Source organism: Camelus bactrianus, chromosome 1, assembly GCF_048773025.1.
Source record: "Camelus bactrianus isolate YW-2024 breed Bactrian camel chromosome 1, ASM4877302v1, whole genome shotgun sequence".
NCBI classification, from domain to species: Eukaryota; Metazoa; Chordata; class Mammalia; order Artiodactyla; family Camelidae; genus Camelus; species Camelus bactrianus.
In genome coordinates, this window is record NC_133539.1 from 56,132,960 (window position 1) to 56,158,063 (window position 25,104).

Here is a 25,104-nt window from a genome sequence, read left to right on the forward strand (position 1 = left end):
ATTTCTTTCAAAACACTGATTTTGGTACATTCCATTAGTTTTGATATATAGTTTGTCATTATTATATAGTTTGCCATATTATGTAATATCTAATTTTTAAAAACATTCCTTTTGATTTTTGAACCCCTGAGTATTTGACAGTGTGTTTTAAAATTTCCAAATATGCAGGGATTTTAAGTCATTTTCTAGTTAATTTCTTAATTGCTCTATGGTCAGGGTCCCTAGCCTGTATGATACCTATTTTTTGAAATTTAGTGAGGCTTGCTTTATGAACTGGTATATGATTTTATACATAAAATAATCTAAGTCCACTTCCAAATAATACTGTAACTTCTCATGTAGTGCAGGTACTTTATGATGGATTATACCCAATTCCTCCCCGTGACATTGCTGTCATTCATTTCACTGACTGATGTGCTATAATCGTCTGATACATTTTTCCTATTATTGCTTTAATAGTTATCTTTTAGATCAATTAAAAATAAAAAATAATTTTATTTAACCTTTCTTTCCCATCTCTTCCACTCTTCCTTTCTTTTATAGATCCAAGTTTCTGACCTATATCATTTTCTCCTGCCTGAAGCACTTGTTTTGCCATTTATTGCAGGGCAGGTCTGCTGGAAGTGAACTCATTCAGTTTTTTATTGTCTCAGGAAGTCTTTACTTCTCCTCTTTTTTTTTTTTTTTGAAATGTAATTCACATACCATAAAATTAACCCTTATGAAGTATGTAATTCGGTTGTTTTCGGTGTACTCACAAGATTGTTCGACTATCAACACTGTCTAATTCCCGAACATTCTCATCATCCTAAAAGGAAACTCCATACCCATTAGCCATCTTACCCTCTTCCCAATTACCCTCTTCCGCCCACTGTCTGGCAACCACTAATTTACTTTCTTTCTATGGATTTGCCTATTCTGTATATTTCATATAAATGGAATCATACAACATATAGCCTTTTGTGTTTGACTTCTGTCACTCAGGTTAATGTTTTCAAAGTTCATCCATGTTCTAGCATGTCTCGGTACTTCCCTACTTTTATGGTTGCATAATATTCCACTGTGTGGCTATACCATATTTTGTTTATTGACTCATCAGTTGATGGAAACTTGAGTTGTTTCTTTTTGTCTACTTTTGTATAAATAATGCTAATAGGCACCTTCATGTATGCATTTTTGTATGGATGTATTTTCCAGTTCTCTTGAGTCTATACCGAGGAGTGATTTCTGTGTTACATGGTAACTCTATATTATACTTTTTGAGAAACTGCCAGACTGTTAAAAATGGCTGTACTATTTTACATTCCCACCAGCAATGTATGAGTGTTCCAATTTTTCCACAACTTTGTCATCTCTTGTTATTTTTCATCTTTTTTATTATACCCATTCTAATGTATCAGGTGGTGTATAATTGTGGTTTTGATTTGCATTTGTCTAATAATTAATGAGCTTTAGCATCTTTTCATGTGCCAATTGATTATTTGTATAACCAATTCTTTTTTGGAAAAATGTCTATTCAGGTACATTGCTTATTTTTAAACTGGGTTTCTTTTTATTTATTATAGACATTATTTTTAATGTCTTTATTGTTGAGTCGTAAGAATTCTGTGTATATTCTGGAGACTAGACGCTTATCAGATACATGATTTGAAAAGTATTCTTCTATTCAGTGGGATGTCTTTTTGCTTTCTTGATAGTGTCCCTTGAAACACAAAGTTTTAAATTTTGATCTTTTCACTTGTGAATAATGATTTTACTAGATAAAGAATTCAAGGTAGGTGGTTTTTTTCTTTCAGCACTTCTAAGATTTTATCTCTCTTCTTGCATGTGTGGTTTCTGACTAGAAGTCCACTGTAATTCTTATCTTTGTTCCTCTATAGTTAAGGTATGTTTTTCTTCTAGATTCTTTCAGATTTTTCTCTTTATCTTTGCTTTTCTTTAAATATTATATGCCTGAGGCTTTTTTTTTTTTTAAGGTATATATCTTGCTTGGTGTTCTCTAAGCATTCTGGATCTGTGGTTTGGTGTTCGTCTTCAATTTTGGGAAGTTTTCAGCTATTATTACTTTAAATATTTCTTCTACTGCATTCTCACTTCTCCATCTGGTATTCCAATTACATATATTGTACTTTTTTATATTGTCTCACAGTTTTGGGATGTTTCATTCTGTTTTTTTGTTTGTTTGTTTTTTCTTCTCTCTCTCTTTGCATTTCAATTTGGGAAAAGGCATCCCCTCCTGACATCCTGCTGTGGTTTCCTCTTTATGTTTCCAGTTAAAGAAGATCTTTTTGGCTAGGTTCCAGTCTTTTTTTTTTTTTTTTTTTTTTTTTGGATGATTGTTTAGCAGTCACTGTGGTTTTGTTGTAGTCACTAGGAGAGGCGAGCTTGTGGTCCTGATACTCTGCTGTCTTGACCAGAAATCCTCTTTTCGATATGATTTTAAACAGGATTGTTTCCTTACTTTCTCCTTATGATAGTTTATTATTAGTGTAGTAGAAAAGCAACAGATTTCTGTATATTAATCTTGTATCCTATAACTTTACTGAATTTACTTATTAGTTCTAATAGTTGTTGTTTTTTCTTGGTGGGGGACTTCAAGGTTTTCTATATATAGTATCATGTCATGTGCAAATAGTGACAGTTTTACTTCTTCCTTTCCAATTTGGATGCCTTTTCCCCTTTTTCCTTGTCTGATTGCTCTTACTAGGACTTCAAACACTATGTTAAATAGATGTGGCAAGAGTGAGCATTCTTGTCTTCTTCCTGATTTTAGAGGAAACGCTTTCAATTTTTCACCATTGAATATGACATCAGCTATAGGTTTGTCATAAATGGCCTTTGTTTCCTCTATACCAATGTTGATGAAATTTTTTATCCTGAATGGATTTTGAATTGTGTCAAATGCTTTTTTCTTCATCTGTTGAGATGATCGTGTGATTTTTGTCTCTCCTTTTGTTAATGTGGTGTATCATATTGATTAATTTGTGAGTCTTAAACCATCCCCACATCCCTCAAATAAATCCCATTTCATCATGGTATATGATCCTTTTTGTATGTTATTGGATTTGGCTTGATAATATTTTGTTGAGGATTTTTGTATCTATATTCTTCATCCTTGTTAGTATAGTGATGAGTATCCCCACCTGTCACATATTCACCAGAGATACTGGCCTGTAATTTTCTTTTTTGTAGTATCTTTGTCTGGTTTTGGTATCAGGGTGTAATGGTAGCTTTGTAGAATGGATTTGGGAGGATTCCATCCTCTTCAATTTTTTTGGAAAAGTTTGAGAAGGATGTATATTAGCTCTTTTTTGTATTTTTGGTAGAATTCCCCATGAGGCCATCTGGTTCAGGACTTTTGTTTGCTGGGAGTTTTTTGTAATTACAAATTCAAGATCATTACTAGTGCTCTGTCTGTTCAGATTGTCTGTTTCTTCCTGACTGAGTCTTGGAAGTTTGTATGTTTCTGGAAGTTTGTCCATTTCTTCTAGGTTGTCCAATTTGTTGGCATATAACGGTTGTTTATCTTTTCAAAAACCAGCCCTTGGTTTCATTCATCTTTTCTATTGTTTATTTGTTCCCTATTTTATTTATTTCCTCTCTGATCTTTATTATTTTCTGTCTTCTTCTGACTTTGGTTGGTTTGTTATTCTTTTTCTAATTCCTTTAGATGGAAGGTTAAGTTGTTTATTTGAGATTCTTCTTGTTTCTTGAGGTAGGCCCGAATCAATATAAACTTTTCTCCTAGGACTGCTTTTGCTGCATCCCATATATTTTGGAAAGTTGTGTTTCCCTTTGTATTTGTCTCAAGGTATTTTCTGATTTCCTTTTTGATTTCTTCCTTGACCAATTGGTTTTTTAGTAAAATGTTGTTTAGTCTCCATGTGTTGGTACTTTTTTCATTTTTCTTGCTGTAATTGATTTTTAGTTCTAATTGGAAAAAAATGCTTGATACAGTTTCTATTCTGTTAAATTTGTGGCCTAGCATGTGATTTATCCTGGAGAACGTTCCATGTGCACTTAAAAAATGTGTGTTTTGTTGTTTTTGGATGGAATGTTCTATAGATATCCAGTAAGTCCTACTACTTTATTGTATAGTTTATGACTACTGTTGCCTTATTGATATTGTCTGGATGAACTGTCCATTGATATAAGTCAGGTGTAAAGTCCTTTACTATTTTTTTTTGGTCAAATTCTCCCTTTATATCTATTAATATTTGATTTATATATTTAAATGGTCGTGTACTAGATGCGTATATGTTAACAAGAATAATATTCTCTTCATTATTGATCCATTTATTATTACATAATGTCTTTTTTGTCTTTTGTTATAAAGTTTATTTTGTGATATGAGTATTGCTACCCCAGCTTTCTTGTCATTTCCATTTGCATGAAATATCTTTCTCCATTCCCTCACTTTCAGTCTGTGTGTGTCTTTAGCTGTGAAGTAAATCTCTTCTAAGGAGCATATAGATGGGTCCTGTTTTTTTTACCCACGTCTTTTGATTGGAGCATTGAGTCCATTGACATTTAAAGTAATTTTTGATAGTTATGTACTTAATGCCATTTTATTTTTCTTTCCTGAGGTGGGGGGTTGTAGTTTTCCTCTGTTCATTTCTTCTTTTTTTTTCAATCAACGTACTGGGGATTGAACCCAGGAGCTGAGCTATTTCTCCTGCTCCCCGTTTCTTCTTCTTTTTGCTTCTTCCCTTGCAGTGTGATGATTTTCTTTAGTAGTGTGTTTGTATTCCTTTCTTTCTAGTTTTTGTGTTTCTATGGTTCACTTTTGATTTGTGATTATTATGGGGTTCATGTATGTTGACCTGTAACTAAATCTACTTGTTTTAAACTGGTAGTCATTTAAATTCAAACATATTTTGAAAGATCTATCTTTTTTACTCCCTTCACCCACATTTTGTGGTTTTGATGTCGTATTTTACATCCCTTCACTGTTCATTTTAGTTATAGTTGCTTTTATAATTTTTGTCTTTTAACCTTTCATCTTGTTTGGGATAGTCTGTGCTTCTTGTACCTGGATATGTTTCCTTCTTCAGGTTTGGAAATTTTCAGCCATAATTTCATCAAATACAGTTTTGATCTCCTTCTCTCTCTCTTCTCCTTCTGAGAATACAATGCAAATGTTAGTGTCTTTCATGTTGTTCAGTAGATCCATTAAACTGTTCTCATATTTTTGTTTGTTTTTCTTCTGCTGTTCCAACTGGGTTATTTCCATTATTCTGTCTTCCAGATCACTTGGGCATTCTTCTGTATCATCAAGTCTGCTAGTCATTCCTTCTAGTGTGTTTTTCATTTCAGCTATTGTATTCTTCAGTTCTGACTGGTTCTCTCTTTTTTTTTTTTTGAAAAACAAACAAGTTTAATAACATGTATACCTCCTGTATACTCAGAAAAACTGAGTCACTCCCTGAAATAGGCAAAGGTAACACCTTAAATACTGTCTTTAGCTAAAAACAAAAGCAAGAACTTGGGCTGACTGCTTCTTTTTTGTATTTTCTAATTCCTTGTTAAAATTCTCACTGTGTTCATCTATTCTTTTTCCTAATTCGGTTAGCACATTTATTACTAATGCTTTGAATTCTTTATCTGGTAAATTGTTTTTTTGTTTCACTAGTTGTTTTTTCAAAGGTTTTCTCTTGCACTTTCAATAAGATAAATTCCTCTATCTTCTCATTTTGCTTATCTTTCTCTGGCTGTATGAAATAAGGTGAAACAGTTGTGGTCTTGAAAGGGTGTCCTTATGTGGGAGCATCCCTAGACAGTCTGTGTGGGCCCAGTGGCTTTGGCTGGAGAGCTGGATTTGACATGAACACAAGTCACATCTTTTCTCAAGGCATGCTGGTAGCTATCACCTTGGTAGAAGGTAGGGCTGGAGATGGAGGTGCTAGGGCCAAAGTCTTATAAGGCTGGGTTCCCCTCTGCTCAGTGGCCATTGCTGCCCTAATGGGGGTGAGTTCTGGTCCTACCTTGCTATAGCAGAAGCCCTGAGGGCTGGGTCTGAGCTAGTTCCACTCCTTCTAAGTGTACACTCTCCCCATTCCCAGATGAGAGCAGTGCTGGATTAAGAGGGACTGGTGTGGGGCACATGGCATGGATTGGAGCATGGCTACAGCATAGGCCATGGTGGTCCACCTGAGGCCAGAGATCTGGATTTCTCTGATGCCCTGCCTGTGTAAGCACCAGCAATGGCTGCCTCCACCCTGCTTAGACGCTGCTTTGTATCTGAGCTGCCTCTGTCTCACAACCTGGCTCCCAAGCGGGGTTGGAGCATTCACTTGCATCAGGCTGGGGCACACGCGGAGGCATTCACGGGAAAGCAGCCAGCCACCTATGCAGTTTTCAGTCCACCCTCTCTGCCCTACTTTGTGAGCAAGCAAATATGCACACATTCCTTATAAGCAAAGTCCAGGCTTCCCACAGCCCTGCTGTTATTCCCAGCCAAGGGGACTTGCCTTCCCTGTGTCAAACTCCAGGCCTGGGGCACCCAATATGTGACTTGAACCACTCACTCCCCAGTGAGATCTCTGCCTGTGTAACCCCTCCTCATTACCTGAATCCCCTAAAAGGTCCTGACCTGATCACTTCTCTTCTTTTCCTACCCAACTCCGAGTGGATCTTTCTTACAGCCATGGTTGTGCAAGAATCTATCTGCCAGTCTCCAGTTAGTTTTCAGTGAGAATCGTTCCACATGTAGATGTATTTTTGGTGTGTTTGTTGAGAAAGGTAAATTCCACATCCTCTACTCCTACTCTTGATCTCCTTCTCCAGACAAAATAGACTTTGAAACAAAGACACTCCAATGAGTCTGATTATGTCCAACAGTTCTCTCTGCATTGCTAACTGCTACACAGTAGTCAGTTCTCTCCTCTCTGCAGTGTTTGAGTGGTTACTCTCTCCTTCTTGAAACATTTTCTTCAGTTGAAATCTGTAACAGATCTCTTGTTTGATTCTTTCTTCACTGACCTCGATACAAGTCTTGGACATGATGTTGAACAATGAATACTTAGGGGATGATGATCATGATGACACAAAAATGCCCCATACAGTTCTTGCTGAATAGTTATTAGATTTTCACACAAAGACACTCACATACATACACAACAGATAAATTTATTAACTGTACCACGTGATGATTATTTACTATTCATTAGGTCGAAGTGGAGCCCCTAACGGTCTTCATCCTCATCATCTTTCACAGTGAGTAGGCTGAGGGGAAGGAGGAAGATGAGGGGTCAGTCCTGCTGTTTCAGGGGTGGCAGAGGTGGAAGACGTAGAGGAGGTGGGAGGGGAGGCAGGAGACACAGGCACACTCAGTGGAACTTTACAGAAATACATTGTAATTTGTCTTTTTTTTTTTTTTTTTTTTTTTTTTTTTTGCTTTTTCATTGCCCTAAAAATGTTTCTATATGGTACCAATCCTTATTCCATCATTTGGTTTAGTTTCAGTGCCTGTATCATAGAAGGGTCCATGTTGTAAAAGAAGTCAAAAGCCGTCTTGAATAATGGAAAGTGCTCTCCCAGATCATCTAATGTCTACTGTTGTCTGGCATCGTGTCTTCTGCATCCTCTTCCTCCTTGTGTTGCACTGGTTCAGAAGCACTGGTCCCTGTCAGGTCACCTTCTGTTAATTCCTCTGGGTGGTGTCTTTTAGCTCTTGAATTTCTCCAAGATCCATGTCTTGAAATCCCTCACCTCCCACCACCTTTTTTTTTTTTTTTTTTTTTTTTTTTGCCATATTCACGATCTCTTTCATGATTTCCTTGATTGGCTCTGTTGTAAATTCTGTGAGGTCATGCATACCATCTGGACACAGTTTCCTCCAGTAGGAATTTATTGTTTCGGGCTTAATGGCTTTCACAGCTTTTTCTATAATAATGGTGGTATCTTCAGTGATGTAATCCTTCCAGACTTCCTAACGTTCTCTCTGTCGGGTTCTCTTCCATAGCACTGACAGTCCTTTCCATAGAGTATTCCATAGTGTTATGAGCCTTAAAGTTCCTTCCATGTGACCAACCACCTGAGCTAGAGGCTTCATTATAGCCATTGTATTTGGAGCAAGTAGATCACTTTGTTGCCTTTGGTATTGAACTTACGGGGTTCTGGGTGGCCAGGGACGTTGTCTGATATGAAAAGAAGTTTAAGAGGGGAGTCCCTCACTGCCAAGGTACTTCCTGACTTCAGGGACAATGCTTTAATGGAACCAATCCAGAAAAAAATGTTCTCTTCAAGGCCTTCTTTTCTAACCAAAAGACTTGGCAGCTGGTGTTTGTTTATCTTTTCTCTTCAAGACTGGGGGGTTAGCTGCTTTCTAGATAAGGGCAGTCCTGATCATAACCCAACTGTTTTTGCATAAAACAGTAGAGAAACCCTGTCCCTTCTTGCCTTGAATCCTGGTGCTCACTTCTCTTCCTTATGAACAAATGTCCTTTGTGGCATTTTTTTTCCCTCCAGAATAGGGCACTTTCATCTGCTTTAAATATCTGTTCAGGCAGATGTCCTTTTCCCTCAGTGATTTTCTTAACGGTGTCTGGGAACTCATCTTCTGCCTCTTGGTCAGCAGAAGCTGCTTCTCCTATTATCTTGGTTTAAGCCAAACCTCTTTCTAAAATTATCAAACCATCCTTTGCTGGCATTAAGTTCTCCAGCTTTGGATCCTTCACCTGCCTTTTACTTAAGTCCTTATATAATGACTTCACTTTTTCTCTAATCATATTAGAGTCTACAGACAGGCCTTTCTTAAAGCAAAGCTGCACACACATGAAAGCTGCATTTTCAACATGAGATAAAAAGGTAGTTTGCAGAAAGTACAATGTTTTCACATCTGCGGGTGTGGCTGCAGCGACAGCTTCATGAATTTCCTTTTCTTTTTTCACAATGATCCTTACACTGGATTCTTTTATCTTGAAATAGCAGCAGCTGCAGCTGCAGCCCTCAGTCTACGGTGCATATCAAGCAATTCAACTTTTTCTTGTAATGTCATGACTTTTCTCTGCTTCTTGGGAGCATTCCCAGCATTGCTGGTGGCACTTCGTATGGGTCTCATGGTGTCATTCAAGGTGTACGGTATTACGCTAAATATGATAGAAACTACGTGAGAAGCACTAGAGCTCACTTGTTATCTTGACACGCAACTCAGCATGTTAACATGAGAGATGACCTGCTCACTTGGAGATGGTTAGTGTCACCATACTTTTTAAGTCGACACTCGCCGACACAAGTTCACAGCAAAAGCAACAGGAGGTAGCTGTGAAATTATTACAGCAGTGTAGTATTTACTGTAGTTAATTTTACGCAGTTATGATTTAATACTGCATCTTTACACTTATTTACATTTCTTTCAACTGCGAGTGGCACCACGCGTGGTCTGTTATGTGTCTGTGTGTGTTAGTTTTGATAAATTTTACTTTTTTATGATAGATTTGTATATATTTTATGGTAGTAAATGATTAAATAGACTAGTATCTGCCTATATTTTATGCATTCATGACATGCCAAATTTTTTCTTTTTCAATATTTCTGTGCTGTGTGGTTCATCTGCAAGTTTTTTCAAGTTGTCAAAAATCTCCAAAAATTTTTCCAACGTATTTATTGAAAAGCTTCTGTGTATTAGTGGATCTATGCAGTTCAAACCCATGTTGTTCAAGGGGCAAGAGTACCTTTAGACTGCTGCTGCCCTCTGCTGATTCATGGTTTTGGTTATCATAGCGCTGCTATATATATTTGCTGTCAGATTTATTTTCAAGAAACCCAGAGGCTCTATTACAACCACAGTAACTTTATGTGGCTCCAAATTTTACTCATAACTGACATATTTTTATTAATTTCAAGTCTTGGCTTTGTGCTTGTTGTTTTATCACTTATATATATATTTTTTGTGGAAAAATGTAAAAAGTATTATATGATGAAAAAGTAGTAACAGTGTGATTTTATAATCACAGAGATCAGAATTTTTGATTCTTTTAAGTTAAAAGTGTCCCCCTATACCTGAAAATGGAACCAATGAACAAAAACTCATGTCATGTATAATTTTGGCAGGACTTTTGATGATCAAAAGTTAAAAAAAAATAAAATGAAGTGCATGTTGAAATAGAAACACACACACATTCTTTCACAAGGAACCAAGTTCAAAAATCTTGTCTTGCAGGCCTTTAAGCTCAAAATAAAGTTCTCTTTACTTTTAAATAATTACCATTTAATGCCCATCAGTTCCCGCATGACAACAGAACATGCTGAATATTTCAGCCATTTGCCACCAGGGACAGTTTTCTATTGCCCAGACAGTCATTCACAACAGCAGATTAGCTCACGTGGAAGAATAGGGGTTGGGGGTTTTGCTTGACACATGACAGAACCTTCTAAAAACTTAAAAAAAAAAATGAAAACTTTTGATTAAAATGGATACACCTAGAATATGTTTCAAGTTTGTTCTGTGGTTAACTTATTCATGGGACTATCATAGCATCCTCTGGGAGAGATAAACACCTGGTTTGGACTTTCTTGAACTGCCCTAGCTTGGCCATGGAGAAGATTATTTCTGATTGATACCAGATCTGTGACTTGGATCTGGTAGTGGGAGAAAATACAAAGGCAAGACATGGCACTCGTTGGTGTTATTTCAGGCATTGTTGGAAAAGAAGAATAAGACTCTTGAAACAAAGAAACCCATGCGCTTTCTTCAGAGAAAGCCAGTGCCTCAACCTCGGCTGCCAACTCCAACCTTGGAGATGAGTTCCAATGTAAGTGTGAAGCTTCTTTTATTTAAAATGCTAAATTCAGTGTTGCCACCCATTTATTCTCAAGATGGTTTGGGTTAAAATCGAACATAACAGATCCCAAGATTTGACTGATGTTTCCTTTATCCTTCTGTTTTAAACGCACACACACAAACAAGCAAAATGAAATGAAATCTAAATTCAATCCTTTTCAAGAATAAAAACACAAAGAATAAAATCTTCCCAAGAAAAATAGGCAACAGGAGGCAATCGTCACATCTGTTAAATAAAAAAAGAAGATTGAATAATGATCAGTTCCCATAACCATCTTCCCACATGCAGAGGCAGCAGAGAACAGCTGGACTTAGAGAGGAATGAAATACAGAGGTGCCATCGAGACAGGCTGGCTTCCAGGGTAGGACTGGCTCAGAAGGCTTCCCCTGACTAGGGCCATACCTCACCTCCGCGGAGCCCCAGACTCAGTTCGGACAACATTCCAGAGTTGATTAGGTTTTAAAGGACTGACTCAGACCAAACCCACAAGAAACTGCTCCAGATGCCACAAGGCAAATTTGTTACTTTACAGAGAGAAATAGAACTGCCTGGTGGATCGGGATGTTCCTCTCGGCAGGTCAGCTTGTTACCTCCCTGTCCTTGTGAGGACAGGGCAGTCTTCACAAGAAGCCAGATTGTACAGAAGGTGGCTGTGCTTTTCCGCGGGAAGGAAGCTGACGGGACATCTCAGTAGCACCTCTGGTGGCTCGTCTCTGTGGAGGGACCAGAATGCTCCCGCTGACTGGTCACGATGTGCTCGGGCAGCATCCCTTTTCTAGACTTTGTGCCGACCAGCGCCTGTGGTTGACACTCTGTTTCACGTGTGTTCACTCCATTGAGTCCACTGTTGATTTCTTTTGCAGTCAGACTCAGCTCTTCCTGCTTTTGACACATACTTAAGGTGATTTTTGTAGATGGCTAATCTTGTCCACTATATTCTGATGTTACCAGTTCAGCTAAATTCTTGTGAGAAGCACCTCACTTTCGACTCTGATATAAGACCACCCGTATTGTCTCCTCATGAGCAAACATGAAACAACTATTGCAAAAGAGATGTTATTTGTAGTACTTACTGCTTCAAGAAAGATTTTGCTGGAAAGAAGTATAGAGAAAAGAAAAATGGCTTAATTTGTACGGGTAGCATGACAGTGGGTAAATATTTTGCTTTTGATATAATTAATGATAGTTATGAAAAAATAATAATGAATTTTAACAACACTATAAGTAACATGTAAAATCCTCTATGTTTAATGAGGGGAGGGCTGATGTTTTATTTCTCTCTCAATCCTTCTGGCATCTAGCTTTTTGCTAGATACAAACTTTTTTTTATATAAATCTTCAGAAAAGTATTTGATGCTAACTGTGCTGTTCTCAAACTGCTTGGTTCTCCCTTTGTTCTTTCAGGAAGAAGAAGATATAGAAATGGCTGTGATCTACCTTCAAAAGTTACTCCGGGGCAGAGTCGTTCAGAACATGGTGTGTAGGGTGCAGCCACTGGCCCTGCTCGTCTTCTTTGTGAATAGATTTACAGAATGCGAATGTGCTTGGTTCCTTGGGGGTGAATTGCCTCTTGCACTCTGCCGTCCTACGGAACTAACTTTACCCGCCCATTCCCTCCTGCTGCTGTAGTTTGCCCAGGTAAGGGCACAGTGTCAAGGAGAGGAAGGCCCTGCCCGCTGTTTGCCACAGTTGTAACCAAGGCAGTGTGAAACTCATGTCTTCCTTGGAATTGCTGAATCTAGCAACTTTCATACCTGAATTTTGACTGTGAAAACATCACCAACCAAGTGGATTATCTGATTTTTCCAAAGGCATAATACAGTTATTTGAGTGTGCATATACCTAGTAATACCTGAATAATACATGAAGTAGCTAAGTAATAATAACTACCTTTGAACAATAACTAGTTTTGAACCCCTACCATAGGCTCACATTATATATTCTTTGCTCTAATATATCATCTCACTTTTTTCCTGTCGGTTATCCATTTTACAGGTGAGTAATGTGAGTCTGAGAGGGATTATGTTAACTGCCAGCAAATTCAACTCTGGTCTTCCTGACGGTAAATCCTTAGCCAGATGACTTGTGCTGCTAGAGCACGCACACGCTTCAGTTTAAAAACGGACTGATTTAAAGCCCCGGCTAAAATGCTTTTTCTCCCCAGACAGCCCTAACTCTTAAGAGACTCGGCTTTGGTGACTAAGTCCAGGGAAGCGGGGTGAGCATTTTGTGTTCAGCATTACTCTTTCCTCTCCTTTCGGTATTTCCCCAGGAGAAACGCCACAGTTAAGTCCAGACAGCAGGTTGTGTATTCCACTCCAGGGGCAGATCTCTCAGAAAAGAGAATATGACCACGAAAAATACCATCCCCAGGCTTCTTAGGGAAGGAGCAAAAGGCAGAATGGAGCCCACCACTTACAAGTGCCCCACGAGTCACCTGCAGGCGCGGCATTGTGCCTGGCACAGGGGATGCTGATTTGCAAGTCTGTCTCTGGTTTGATTTGATCCAGATGTTTGAAGGGAAAGAGAAGCGGCTGGAGCTGATCCAGGAGCTGCGCACCAGCCACGCGCTGCAAGAAGATGACAGGCTGGTGAAGAAAGCCGAGAAGCAGGTGACCCTGGCCTTGCAGCGGCAGAGGAACCTGCACGAGCACAAGGTGGTTTCCTTTCCTTTCTTGTCCCATTTTCTCCCTTGATTTTTGCTGTTGTGCAGGCAACATCACAGTAACAATAAATGCAGTGATGAAAGGGAAACAGCCCCCACAATCCCAGCACTCTAGCGCTGGCAGCATTTTTTATCAGTGCTGTTGCAGTCCATAATTTGAATGGGGTGTGGTCCCCATCCCCTCGAATTGAATATGCTCTTATTTTCGTTTTTGCAAAAAAGAAAAGATCCCCACAATTTAAAAAGGTTTTCTTTTCCAATTTTTCTTAAATATTTGGTGACTCTATTGTATTTCAGTGGGAGCCCAGCAGAATGAATTAGTAATAAAAGCAATAAGAAAAAAGTGAGAAATGAGATTTTAAAAACTATCCACACTCATGTGTGAGTTTTTGAGCTGTGCATGCTGGTTATATTTGCATATTAGAGGCATAGATAGCTCATGCTGGTTGAAATGCATATTAAATACGTTAGTATGATATTCTGGGACTTTCATCAGGTCCACTGAGCTCTGTGTGACTGACAATAGCTGGTAATTGCAGCTCTAACCCAACAACTGTAAATGTGCTTCCCATTTTCTTCTGGTGTTTGTCTGTATACACGCAGCATTTAATGTTGTTGACTACAGCATTGGTCTGCTTTCACTATCTCTCACTTATCTGTAAATCAGTGTGAAAAAGGATGAGTTGGCACGGAGTTTAGTGTTACAAGAAAGTAAACTGACAGCAAAATTACTATGACCCGCGTTTAGTAACACACATACCTTGTGCTGTGGAATTGAGAACAAATGGTAAGTGGCTCAGAAACAAGCACCTCTTTATTCCTTTTATGTGACAGCAGGGCTGTGGATGGTCACTGAGTGATGGAAGCTGGGGGTAGGGGAGAAAGCCATGAGCTGTGAGACCCAACAGATGGACCAGAGAAAGGGGAAGAAAATGTGGACAATGGAGTCTCTGAATCCTGGGGTCTAAGAGTCCTGGAAATGATGGAGCCAGGCTGCACTTCTTTTCAGATACGGAGCAGAATGCCCTAGAGACAGAATACCCAGGCCCGGGGATGGAAAAATGCCATCCTTGGACCCTCAAGGTTTCTAATTCTAGACTTTAGCAGCTGCAGCTCAGCCAATCAGGATTTTCAGCTACCCTACGCCGTTTAGTGGATAAATATTTGACTGACAGACATCATGTCAACTAAGAGGGCTTAAAGGGAAGAGCTGTCACTTAGCCACAGACTCGCCCGGCTTACCTGCAGCGGTACCTGGACACACCGAGGATACGCAGGCACCCAAGGGAGCGGGCAGCTCACATGCCCACAGCAGTGCTGGTCCTCTCCTTTTCTCCTTCCCTTGTATTTGCTGTGGAAACAGTCCAGAAACTCCACAGTTCCCAGTTATATAATGTACTACATGATATGGTCACAGCAGAATCACCTTCCTAAATATTCTTACTTAATTTTCAAATGAGATTGTACTACCTGAGCAAACCCAAAGTTCTTGCTGAGGGGGAGGCTGGACAGAACAGGGAGCCATCTCGGGGTTTTAAAGGTTGCATCTGCCCCCCCCCCCACCAAGTGAGGGAGCTTGTGATCCCAGAGACAAGGAGAAAATCCATTTGTGGTCTGTGGGCTGAGTGACTGCTGTTCACAAATGTAAGGAGTACTGACACACTCTTAGTCTCACCCTTTCTGTCCGCCTCGCCCTATTTTATACATCAAGCTGCTTAGAAAGTATGTGTGACCTTTTGGGGGAGGGTATAGCTCAGTGGTAGAGTGCATGCTTAGCAGGCACGAGGTCCTGGGTTCAATCCCCAGTACCTCCATTTTAAAAAAAAGAAAGAAAGAAAGTGTGGGCTAGGAGGTGGGTAAGGATGAGGATGTGGGTGTTGGGGCTAAAACCACACTTGAATGCCAACTTCCCACAGTGGCCGTAAGACCTGTAAGACCCGTGTGGTCCTCCCTTCGGATACACACCAGAGGGGGACTAAGAGCAGAGGGAAAACCTTCAGTGTGACAGCAGCAAGTGCCGGGGAGAAGGGCTCAACCCCCTTGTCCCTGAGGACAGTGCGGGCACACGACACCATCTTAAACACTTTTCCTTTATTTTCCATGTGCCAGGGCCAGGGCAGAGTGACAACCTGGGGCTTATCCCTGGCCAGGAGCTCCAGGCCCTGCTGTACCTTGGTGATTACGTAGACATATAGGCTTTTTTCCTGCTCTGGATCAAAGATAGTTTTAATGACTTTGAAGTTATTTAAAAGAATAAAAAGTACCAAGGTATTCTACTTTCATGTTACTCAGATCTTAAAATTCCCCAAACTTGTGTTAAAGGACCAAGCATTGAAAAATTAAAAGGTATCATGAGTGAATTTCTAGGTCTGTTTAATCAAACTCCAATATTACCTTTTAATAAAAACCTTGACCTTTCCCTTCACGTCTGGGGAGACACAAGCACCTGACCTTCTGAGTTAAATTGAAAGAGAAAAAAATTCTGTGTGGACGCTGACAGAAATGTTTTACTAAATCTTTAAAAAAAAATTTGTAATTGAAGAATAGTTGATCTACAGCATTGTGTTTTACTAAATGCTCTTTATAATTTGAAGACTATCCTCCATCAGTGACTGACGGAGCAATCTGCTTTCTTACATCTGAGTTTGTAACATAAGTTTTCCCAGTAAAACCCTTGGGATGGGGCCAGGCTGGAGATAATATTCTTTGTAAAAACGAAGTGCCTTCTGAAAGTGACGTGACTGGCAAGGGTAACCTAAGCATCCTGTCTCAGAAATCACCATTCTTAGTGGAATCTGTAGCTTCATCATTCTGTTACTGTTTTTAAGGTGTCACTGGTTGAAAACCATTTGGCCGGACTGGAAGGCAGGGTGCTGGCAGACATGTTTGACTTCCTGTCCAAGGAGCTGGTGAGACTGCAGGAGGAGAGGAGGGTCCACGCCCTGGCCATGCTGGCCGAGCGGCAGCGGAGGATGCGCGAAGCCGAGGAGAGTGGCCGGCGCCAGGTGGAGCAGCGGCGCCTGCAGGAGGAGGACCTGATATTTAAGGAGGCAAGTGCATGTCTGGAAGCTGTAAGGAACCGGGTCAAACCAAAGGCAACTTGTAATATGAAATGGCGTGTTTTTTGTTTCTCATTGTTTTCACCAAATACGTGTTGAGTCTCTACAATGTGCCCAGCACTGTGCAAAGGCACTGTGGGATCCTTTGGAGGGAAAAACCAGGCCTGGCCTCTTCTCTCCTGGAGCTTAAGTCCTATATAACATGCAAATAAGTGTAGGATCAGAAAACATGATACGTTTTGTGAAGGAAATAAATGGGGCCCGGTGACACATTTTGAACAGGTCACTCTGCTTGCTGTGCGGAGAGCAGATTGGAGGAAGGACAGTGTGGAAATGAGACCAGGAACGTGGCGAAGTTCAGGCCAGAGTGAGAAACGGGAGGATGTCCGGTTTTGGTGTGAGTGAGTGGGGAGAGGATGGTTCTGGTTTCTGAGGCGGGAAATCTGAGGGTGGAATAGTTTATGAGCAGAATCAGGAGTCTGATTTATATTAAGTTTGAGACATCTGAGTGGAGGTGTCATTTCAGCAGATGGATATACAAGATGGAATTTAGAAGAGAGGGTTTGACTGAAGATATAAACTTGGGAGTCAGGAATGCCAGGATGGTGAATTAGAATTGTGACCAAGACCCGGTAGATGTGAAATTCCAAAGTGACCAAGATGCAACTTCAGAGGAAATTCAAGGAACTAGTAATATCTCAAAGCCCTCCCGCCCTCATCAAGAATTTAAAAGCTCAAGTGTTAAAATTGGAGGGGACTGGGAGGAAGACTTCTTTAAAGTGAGCTGTGCTATGACTAATACCCACTAAAAAACACACCCAGAGGTGGGAGGAGTACTTCCCCAGCTCAGAGTATGATATGCATCCTCTCAGTTAGGGTGTCTGACCCCCAGGAGGGGTGGTGGGCACACCCAGAACAGGTCAAGGCCAAGGCTGTGAGTTTCCCTTGGACCAGATGTGGGCCAGCTGGGAAAGACAGAAAGGGCCAATCTGGAACTTAACATTCCTGTCCAAGAGGCTGTCAGGGTTGTATATGTGGATGCTTTGGGGCTCCTCAGTTTAAAAACATGCTGCACCAACTTGGGGTCTTTCTATTTGATCTGAGATTTTAAGGATTTACCCAATTGCCATGGAATTAGGATTGATCCATGAATGGTATTTGATGTGTGTTTTTTCAAATTAAAACATTGATAAAAGTTTAACAGATTTCCCATCCTCAGTACAGCTTAAAGAGTTTTGGCTTGTATGTTGTCAAGCTGAGCTTTTTAACTGGAGTGGCAGATCATCCACAATGTGAAACAGCCTATTATACTAATTCACATTCTAGCTTCCTACTGTCTTAGCACATTTTTCTTTAGAAAGAGTTACTGAGATTTAGCAATTTTTAGCAAACCAGAACTTACTCTCCCCTACCTAACATCACTAAGGAAAGACCAGCTGGGATGGGAGGAACCAGCTGGGAGTGAGAATCAAAGGAAGGGGACAGAGGAACCATTAGACTCAGAAACACAGGAAGGAAGAAGCTGGTGAAAGGTTTCTAGGAAGGTATCTTCTAGGTGGGAATGCCAGCATGTCTAGGAAGGGCAAGGAAAGGTTAAGAGGACCCTTCCAGCCTGATTTAAGGATCATTCATGTAAAGAACCTATCCACCTATGGACCCTAGCGTCATTTAAATTCCCTATCTCGCATCATATGACCCTCTTAAAGATAAATATACTTACACATAAATATACCAAAACACAGAAATGGATACATTAGTAAATTTCCAGAAAACTAACATATAGATATTGAGAAACATAGGTACGGAAAGTCAGACTCACATTTAAACACGTACACACTTTGCACGTCAGTACGTGAAGGCATATTCACAAATATAATCACATGTGCACAATATTAGCAAAGCCATGGAGGAACACACAGACACACATGGAGCCACCCATGCATTCCCTTACTCACTCATGCACGTACAAGCTCAGGTGTGTCCAGAAACATACACACCTGTACAGATACTTGTAAACACATAAGTTCATATATTGCTAGAAGTAGCTCACATTACACTTTCCACCTCTGAACTGTAAGACTCAGCTTCTCGTTCCATGTAGCTGTGACTAGTGTCCTGAATACGACTGTAGTCTCCATGGGAGCAGGCAGACGGTACATCCCCTCGTGCCTTCCACACGCCAGCATAGCCCTCTGTACATAACAGACATTGAGAAAATACATTTGGGTTGGTTGGTTGATACAGTATCGAGCTGGTCATTGGGTCTCTCCCATAGGAAGGCATAGGGCTTCAAGGGTAAGGTCTCGGTGTTTTACAAGTAAATATATGCTCAACAATGCTACCTAGAGTCCTGCTGCAGTGCTAGTCAAGGAACAGGTGCTGAGTTGTTACTGAGTCCCAAGCATCATCTGAGACACAAAGAAATACTCAGATATTAAATAGAAAATGCCCTTCCCCCTAAAAGCTCAAAATCTGTTGAGACAGAATGCATACAAAACTAAGTGCGACACCCTTGATGCTTGTGAAACTTCCTGTGTATCTACCTGTAAAACAGGCAAAACTAAACTGCATTGTTTGTGGTCGCGTAGTTAGGGAGCAAAACTCTAAAAATGGAAGTCTTTACCGTAAACTCATGAGAGTGGAAGGGGGCTGTGGTCAGGAAGAGCCCGCAGCCACCTTTGGGATCCTAGCAGTGGCCTGACCCTAATTCATTACACTGTACATGTATGCCCTTTGCATTTTTCTAAATGTCCATTCTATTTCACAATTTCAAGAATGCTTTAAAAAGAAGCAGTTCAGGGCTGAGATGATGGTTCGAAAAATTCATCAGAGACCCAGGATCCTTCCAGCTTTCTGTTTTTCTGTCACTGGGGTATGACCCTTACGGCAATTTAAGATGATGGGTATCCCTGTGTTTTGTCCCCATGAAGTGAAAAATGAAAAGAGAGGGAAAAAATAAGCTAGTTCTTTCCCTTTAAGAATCCTTCCTGGAAAGTGCACAGATCACTTCTGCATGTATTCCCTTGCCAGAGCTATGGTGCTAGGAAATGTGGTCTTTATTCTAGGCACCTGTTGGCTCAGCTAAAATCCAGAGGTTCTATTGTTTAAGAGGAATGAGAGAGGACATTGTGATACATGTCTGGATCTCTGCCACAGTTAGGTAGTTTAAGCAAGTCACACTGCTGGTAAGAACAAAGCCAGGATCCAAAGCAGGGTTATTGATGTAAGCCCATGACCCTTCTCTAGTATTGTATTGCCCATCCCAAACTGAGACTCATAATTCTAAAATGAAGCAGATGGGTGGGGGCTGCCCAGAGCCGGGTAAGTGGGTAGATTAGAAAAAGATTGACTATCTGTAGTAAAGAAAAGGGGTGGTCAGTGAGGGTACTGACCCATTTCATTAACTTAATGAAATAGATGTGCTAAAAAAAGTCGACCAATGTTTGCACATTTTTCTTGTCTTGTTTACAGTAGTAGCATTCCTATTCTCAGTCACTGGGGTATTTTTGGGTTTTACAGGTGATTAAAGTTCACCAAAGTACTGTAACTTCCTATCTGGAGGACATAATACTGAACACGGAAGAGCATACTGCAGAAGAACAGGCCAGGGCAGAAATAGAGAAGATGGCTCAGGAAATCAATGACATTGCTTATGAAATGGAAAGCCGGTGTGTACCAAGGGGACAGATGGTAGGGTGGACGCCCATCTGCTGTTACTCATGTGTATTTTTCAGGAACTTAAGATTTCACCACCAAGGAGATATAAATAAGTTACTCATGCATCAGTATGCGTTGTTTTATTAGCGTAATTCTCTGGAAGCCCACAGACCTGTACCTTTGTATGGTAGGAACATTGGGAATAGAATTTTCAGCTTTCCCCTGCAATCTGGATCACTCTGATGTTTCTTACTTTTAGAATATTGCAAAGCCTGAGAGCAATGTAAGTATATCCAACTTCACTTGGGCTTCACCCCAAGGTTTTTGGCTTCCCTGTGTAAGTCATATCTCTAACACTCCCCTCCCAGCAGGCAGGGTAAATTAAAGATGGGGTCAAATTTGAATTTTCCATGGAGTTAACCAAGCTCACCAGGAATGTGATATTTCAGATCACTTAAGGAAAAGGGAGGAGTCGGACTTGAGCAGTGGAGTTCCTTACACAGGCAAGGAGGATCTAAGTATAAATCAGCAGCGCAAGTAAGGCAACAAAGAAAGCACTAGTTTAATTTGTTTTTTATTTTTTCAGTCGAACTCAGCTTCAGTCAGAGGAGATTGTTGCCGAGTTGGTTTATAGTTTCCTGATCCCAGAGGTGCAAAAGGACTTTGTCAAAGAAAAAGGTAAGCTGAAGTCAATGCTTCACTTGATAATCTTTTTAAAGATGTAAACTGTTTTCAATATTCCAGAGATTTAAACCTGAGCAGAGGTCTGGGGAAAATGCTGGAGGAGAATCACTGTTTTCTTATTTCAAAGCTTATCAAGTTCTCTTGACGCTGATTCCAGAACATGATCACCATTAGTACTGATGGGTGCAGGAAGTTTGACAGAGTAGGAAAATCCTTTAAGAGGCAGTCCCCAAGTTCTCAGAAGAGGTATATTTGGGTTTGTTGTTGTTGTGTTTCATTTTATTGAAGTATAGTTGATTTACAATCCTGAGTTAGTTTCAAGTATACAGCAATGTGTATGTACACATAAAACTCTTTTCCATTATAGGTTACTATAAGATACTGAGTATAATTCCCTGTGCTCTACAGTAAGTCCTTGTTGTTTATCTATTTTATATAGAGTGGTGTGGACCTGTTAATCCCATACATCCTAATTTATCCCTTCCCCTTCTTCTCCCCTTTGATAATCATAAGTTTATATTTTGTGATTTGATTTTTTCAACGTAAAGCAAGCATAGAGAATATGCAGGGTTTTCCCACTGTTGCAGCCTTTTGGAGGCAGGGCACGTGCAAAGGCAGGTGTTGAAAAGCTGGGATGCCTGACAGACCTAAATCTCCTCTGCGGCTCTGCCTGAGTCACAGTATCTTCTGTTCCTGCTAGGACCAATCTCAGTATAATCCTCACTTCCCATTTGCCAAAAGTGGCATGTTTTTAAAGATTGATGCTTTTAATCAATAGAGAAGGAGGGAAAAAAAAGTGTTTAAGAAAAGAATGTTCTTCTGGAGTTCTGTCAGACTACTGCTGACAGTCCTGATCCCAGCGGGAAGGGTGCAACAAGAAGATCGATGTTTAAGCGAAATGAGAGCTCAGGAGGTTTTAGAGTTTGTAAGGGAGTTCTAGACAGGTTTAAGAGAAGTGTAACATTTCAGATCACCTAACCAGGGAGAAAGGAATGGTGGAGTTCTAATGCATTGGAAGAGAACAAAGAAATGTCTTATTTTCCCATGACATGATTGTACTGTAATTTTAACTGTTAAACCAGCGACAAGCATTTAGTTTATTTCCAGTGTGTTTTCCTATAAACAGCAATGTATATACTGGCCATGACTTTGAGAGTAAATTCCTAGCAGTCCAATACTGGAAATAGGGTTTGAGTGTTTTTCATTTTGATGTACCACCAAATGGCCCCCACAAAAAAGATTATTCTAATTCATATGTATGATAATGCCTCTACCAAAAAAATTTAGTTTTCAGATTCTATAATATTTCTGTGTCACCTTATATTTTAAAAGGGATCTTGTTGATGCCCAGGTCCTTAAGAAAATATGCAACTCCTTTCTTCTCTTCCTCAGTCCAAAGTGAGGTCAACTTGCTTCAGATCAATTCCACCTGAGGGAACTGAAGGAGAGGGGAAATCCTGTGTGTACTAGTTACTAGTTTGTGACCCTGCCCCCAGCTTCTCCTGGCTCTGAGGGGAAGGTACTGGGGGTGGGCGGGTGCTTGAGCGAAAGGAATCAGTGGGACTTGTCTGTGGGCAAGCAGGGCAAGTCCTCAGATAAAAAGTGCCACCTGGACAGGGAGCAAACATTAGGGCCTTTTGTGTTATAGATACTCTACCCCAATTAAGTAATACTAAATTCAGATTGTTTTGAGATGTCTCATTATTGATTTATTTATTTGGATGAATTTATTTTTTAATTTTATTGAGGTATAGTTGATTTATAATATATAAGTTTCAGTGTGTATCACAGGGATTAAAAATTTTTATAGATTATACTCCATTTAACATTTACTATAAAGTATTGGCTATATTCTCTGGGTTGTACAATCCATACTTGTCGCTTATTTATTTTATACATGGTATCTTGTACCTCTTAATCTCCTACCCTTACCTTGCCCCTTTCAGCTTCCCTTTCCCCACTGGTAACCACTAGTTTTCTGTGTCTGTGGATCTGTTTCTGTTTTGTTAAATTCATTTATTTCATTCTTTTGATTCCACATATAAGTGATAACAGTGTTGTCTTTGTCTGACTTACTTCACTAACCACAATACCTTTAGGTTGATCCATGTTGTTGCAAATGGCAAGATTTTATTGTTTATGGCTGAGTAATACTCCATTGTGTATATGTGTGTGTGTATATATATATATATATATATATATATATATATATCATCTTTATCCATTCATCTGTTGATGCTCACTAAGGTGATTTCCATGTCTTGACTATTATAAATAATTCAGCTATGAACATTGTGGTGCATGTATTTTTTCAAATTAGTATTTTTGTTTTCTTCAGATATATATGCAGGAATGGGATTTCTGGATCACGTGGTGGTTCTATTTTTAATTTTTTGAGGAACCTACATTTCCCTTAGTGGCTGCACCAATTTATATTCCCTCTGACAGTGCACAATAGTGTTCCCTTTTCAACACATTCTCACCAACATCTGAATGAAAGCCTTGCCGGGTAGAGTATTCTCGGTTGTAGGTTTTTCCCTTTTATCACTTTAACCATGTCTTGACTACTCCCTTCTGGCCTGCAGAGTTCCTACTGAAAAGTCAGCTGACAGTCTTATGGGAGTTCCCCTGTATGTAACTTGTTGTTTCTCCCTTGCTGCTTTTAATATTCTCTCTTCATCTTTAATTTTTGCCCTGTTAATTCCTCTTCAGGTTGATCCTGTTTGGGACCCTCCATGCTTCTTGGCTGTGGGTATTTGTTTCATTCCCCAAGTTAGGGACGTTCTCAGCTATTATGTTTTCAAATATGTTCTCTTCTTTTTCTGGGAGCCTGATAATGCAATGTGCTTGATGTTGTCCAAGAGGTCTCTTAAACTGTCTTCGTTTCTTTTTATTCCTTTTTCTTTTTTCTTTTAAAGCTTTAGTGATTTCCAGTGCTCTCTGTCTTCCAGCTCACTGATCTGTTGCTCTGTATCACTTAATCTACTATTGATTCCTTCTAGTGCACATTTTATTTCAGGTATTGTATTCTTCATCTCTGGTTCTTCTTTATATTTTCTAACCCTTTGTTAAAAGCTTCCAATCTCTCATTCTGTTCATTCTTCTCCTCAGTTCTTTCGTCATCTTTATAATCACCACCTTCAACTCTTTCTTGGGTAGATTGTCTTTCTCCACTTAGTTCTCCTGGGGTTTTAATATTGTTCTTTCATTTTAAATGTATTCCTTTACCACCTCAATTCGCCTAATTTGCTGTCTTTATTTCTATATACCTGGTAGGTTGGTTATGTTTCCCAGCCTTGGAGAAGTGGCCTTTTGTAGGAGATGTCTTATATGTCCAAGTAGCACATTCCCCTCTGGCACCAGGGCTCTGTGCTCTAGGGGTGCCCCGATGTGGGTTGTGTGGGTCCTTCTATTGTGGTGGCTGACTACTGTGGGCAGTCTGGTAGGCATGGCTGGCCCCTGGTCTGGTTGGTTGCCAGCCCCTGCCTTGTGTGGAGGCCGCTAGCCACTGGTTGGCAGGCTGGGTCGTGATGCCGCTGGATGCAGGAGTCCAGTGGGTGCTGCGACTAGTGCTGGCTCACTGGTGGGCAGAGCCAGGTTCTGGGGTGAGTGGTTGCAGGGCCAGGGTTCCCTGCCCTAGTGTCAGCTTGCTGGTGGATAGGGCCAGAGCCCAAGGGCCTGGGGCTGATGCTGGGTCATGACAAGGCAAGGTGCAGGGCTGTGGTGGGTCCTTGGGCCAGTGTCCATCTGCCATTGGGTGGGGTTAGGGTCTAGGAGATAAGGCTGGTGCCTTCCCACTGGTGGGTGAATCCAGATTCTGGGGTTGGTGCAGGTCTGCTGGTGGGCAAAGCTGGGTCCTGGGTCTCCGGCTGTAGGGCCAAGGTTCCCAGAGCTGATGTTTCAAACTGCTGGTAGGTGAGGTCTGGTGTATCCTAACGCTTGTGATGACTCACTGCTGAGTCTGGGGAGGCTAGCTGAGAGGCCCAAGATGTCTCAGAGCTGGTGTTGGCCTACTGGTGGGTAGAGCTGGGGCCCAGCAGGTCTGGGGCTGGTGCCAGCCTACTGGGGGTTTGAGCCAGGTCCCAGGGTCTCTGCCTGCAGGGCCCTTGGGGTACCAGTTCTAGTGCCTGTGCCCTGGTGTGTGAGACCATGTCCTGGGATGGCTGTGGGCTCAGGGTATCTTAAGGCAGCCTGCCCACTCGTGGGTGGGGCTGTGTCCCTGCCCAGCTAGTCACTTGTCCTGAGGGGTCCTAGT

At 40.6% G+C, this 25,104-nt stretch overlaps 1 protein-coding gene across 3 annotated transcripts in view; it reads left to right on the forward strand.

The window, feature by feature from the left end:
• Positions 1-25,104, forward strand: part of CFAP91 (cilia and flagella associated protein 91) — a 70,986-nt gene that overhangs the window by 32,958 nt on the left and 12,924 nt on the right. For all 3 annotated transcript variants that reach the window (XM_074364199.1, XM_074364194.1, XM_074364195.1), the window contains exons 11-16: positions 10,638-10,754; positions 12,189-12,260; positions 13,295-13,441; positions 16,278-16,499; positions 20,028-20,176; positions 20,752-20,843. In XM_074364199.1, coding sequence (XP_074220300.1) covers positions 10,638-10,754; positions 12,189-12,260; positions 13,295-13,441; positions 16,278-16,499; positions 20,028-20,176; positions 20,752-20,843 — 799 coding nt within the window. The remainder of the gene's footprint in view (positions 1-10,637; positions 10,755-12,188; positions 12,261-13,294; positions 13,442-16,277; positions 16,500-20,027; positions 20,177-20,751; positions 20,844-25,104) is intronic.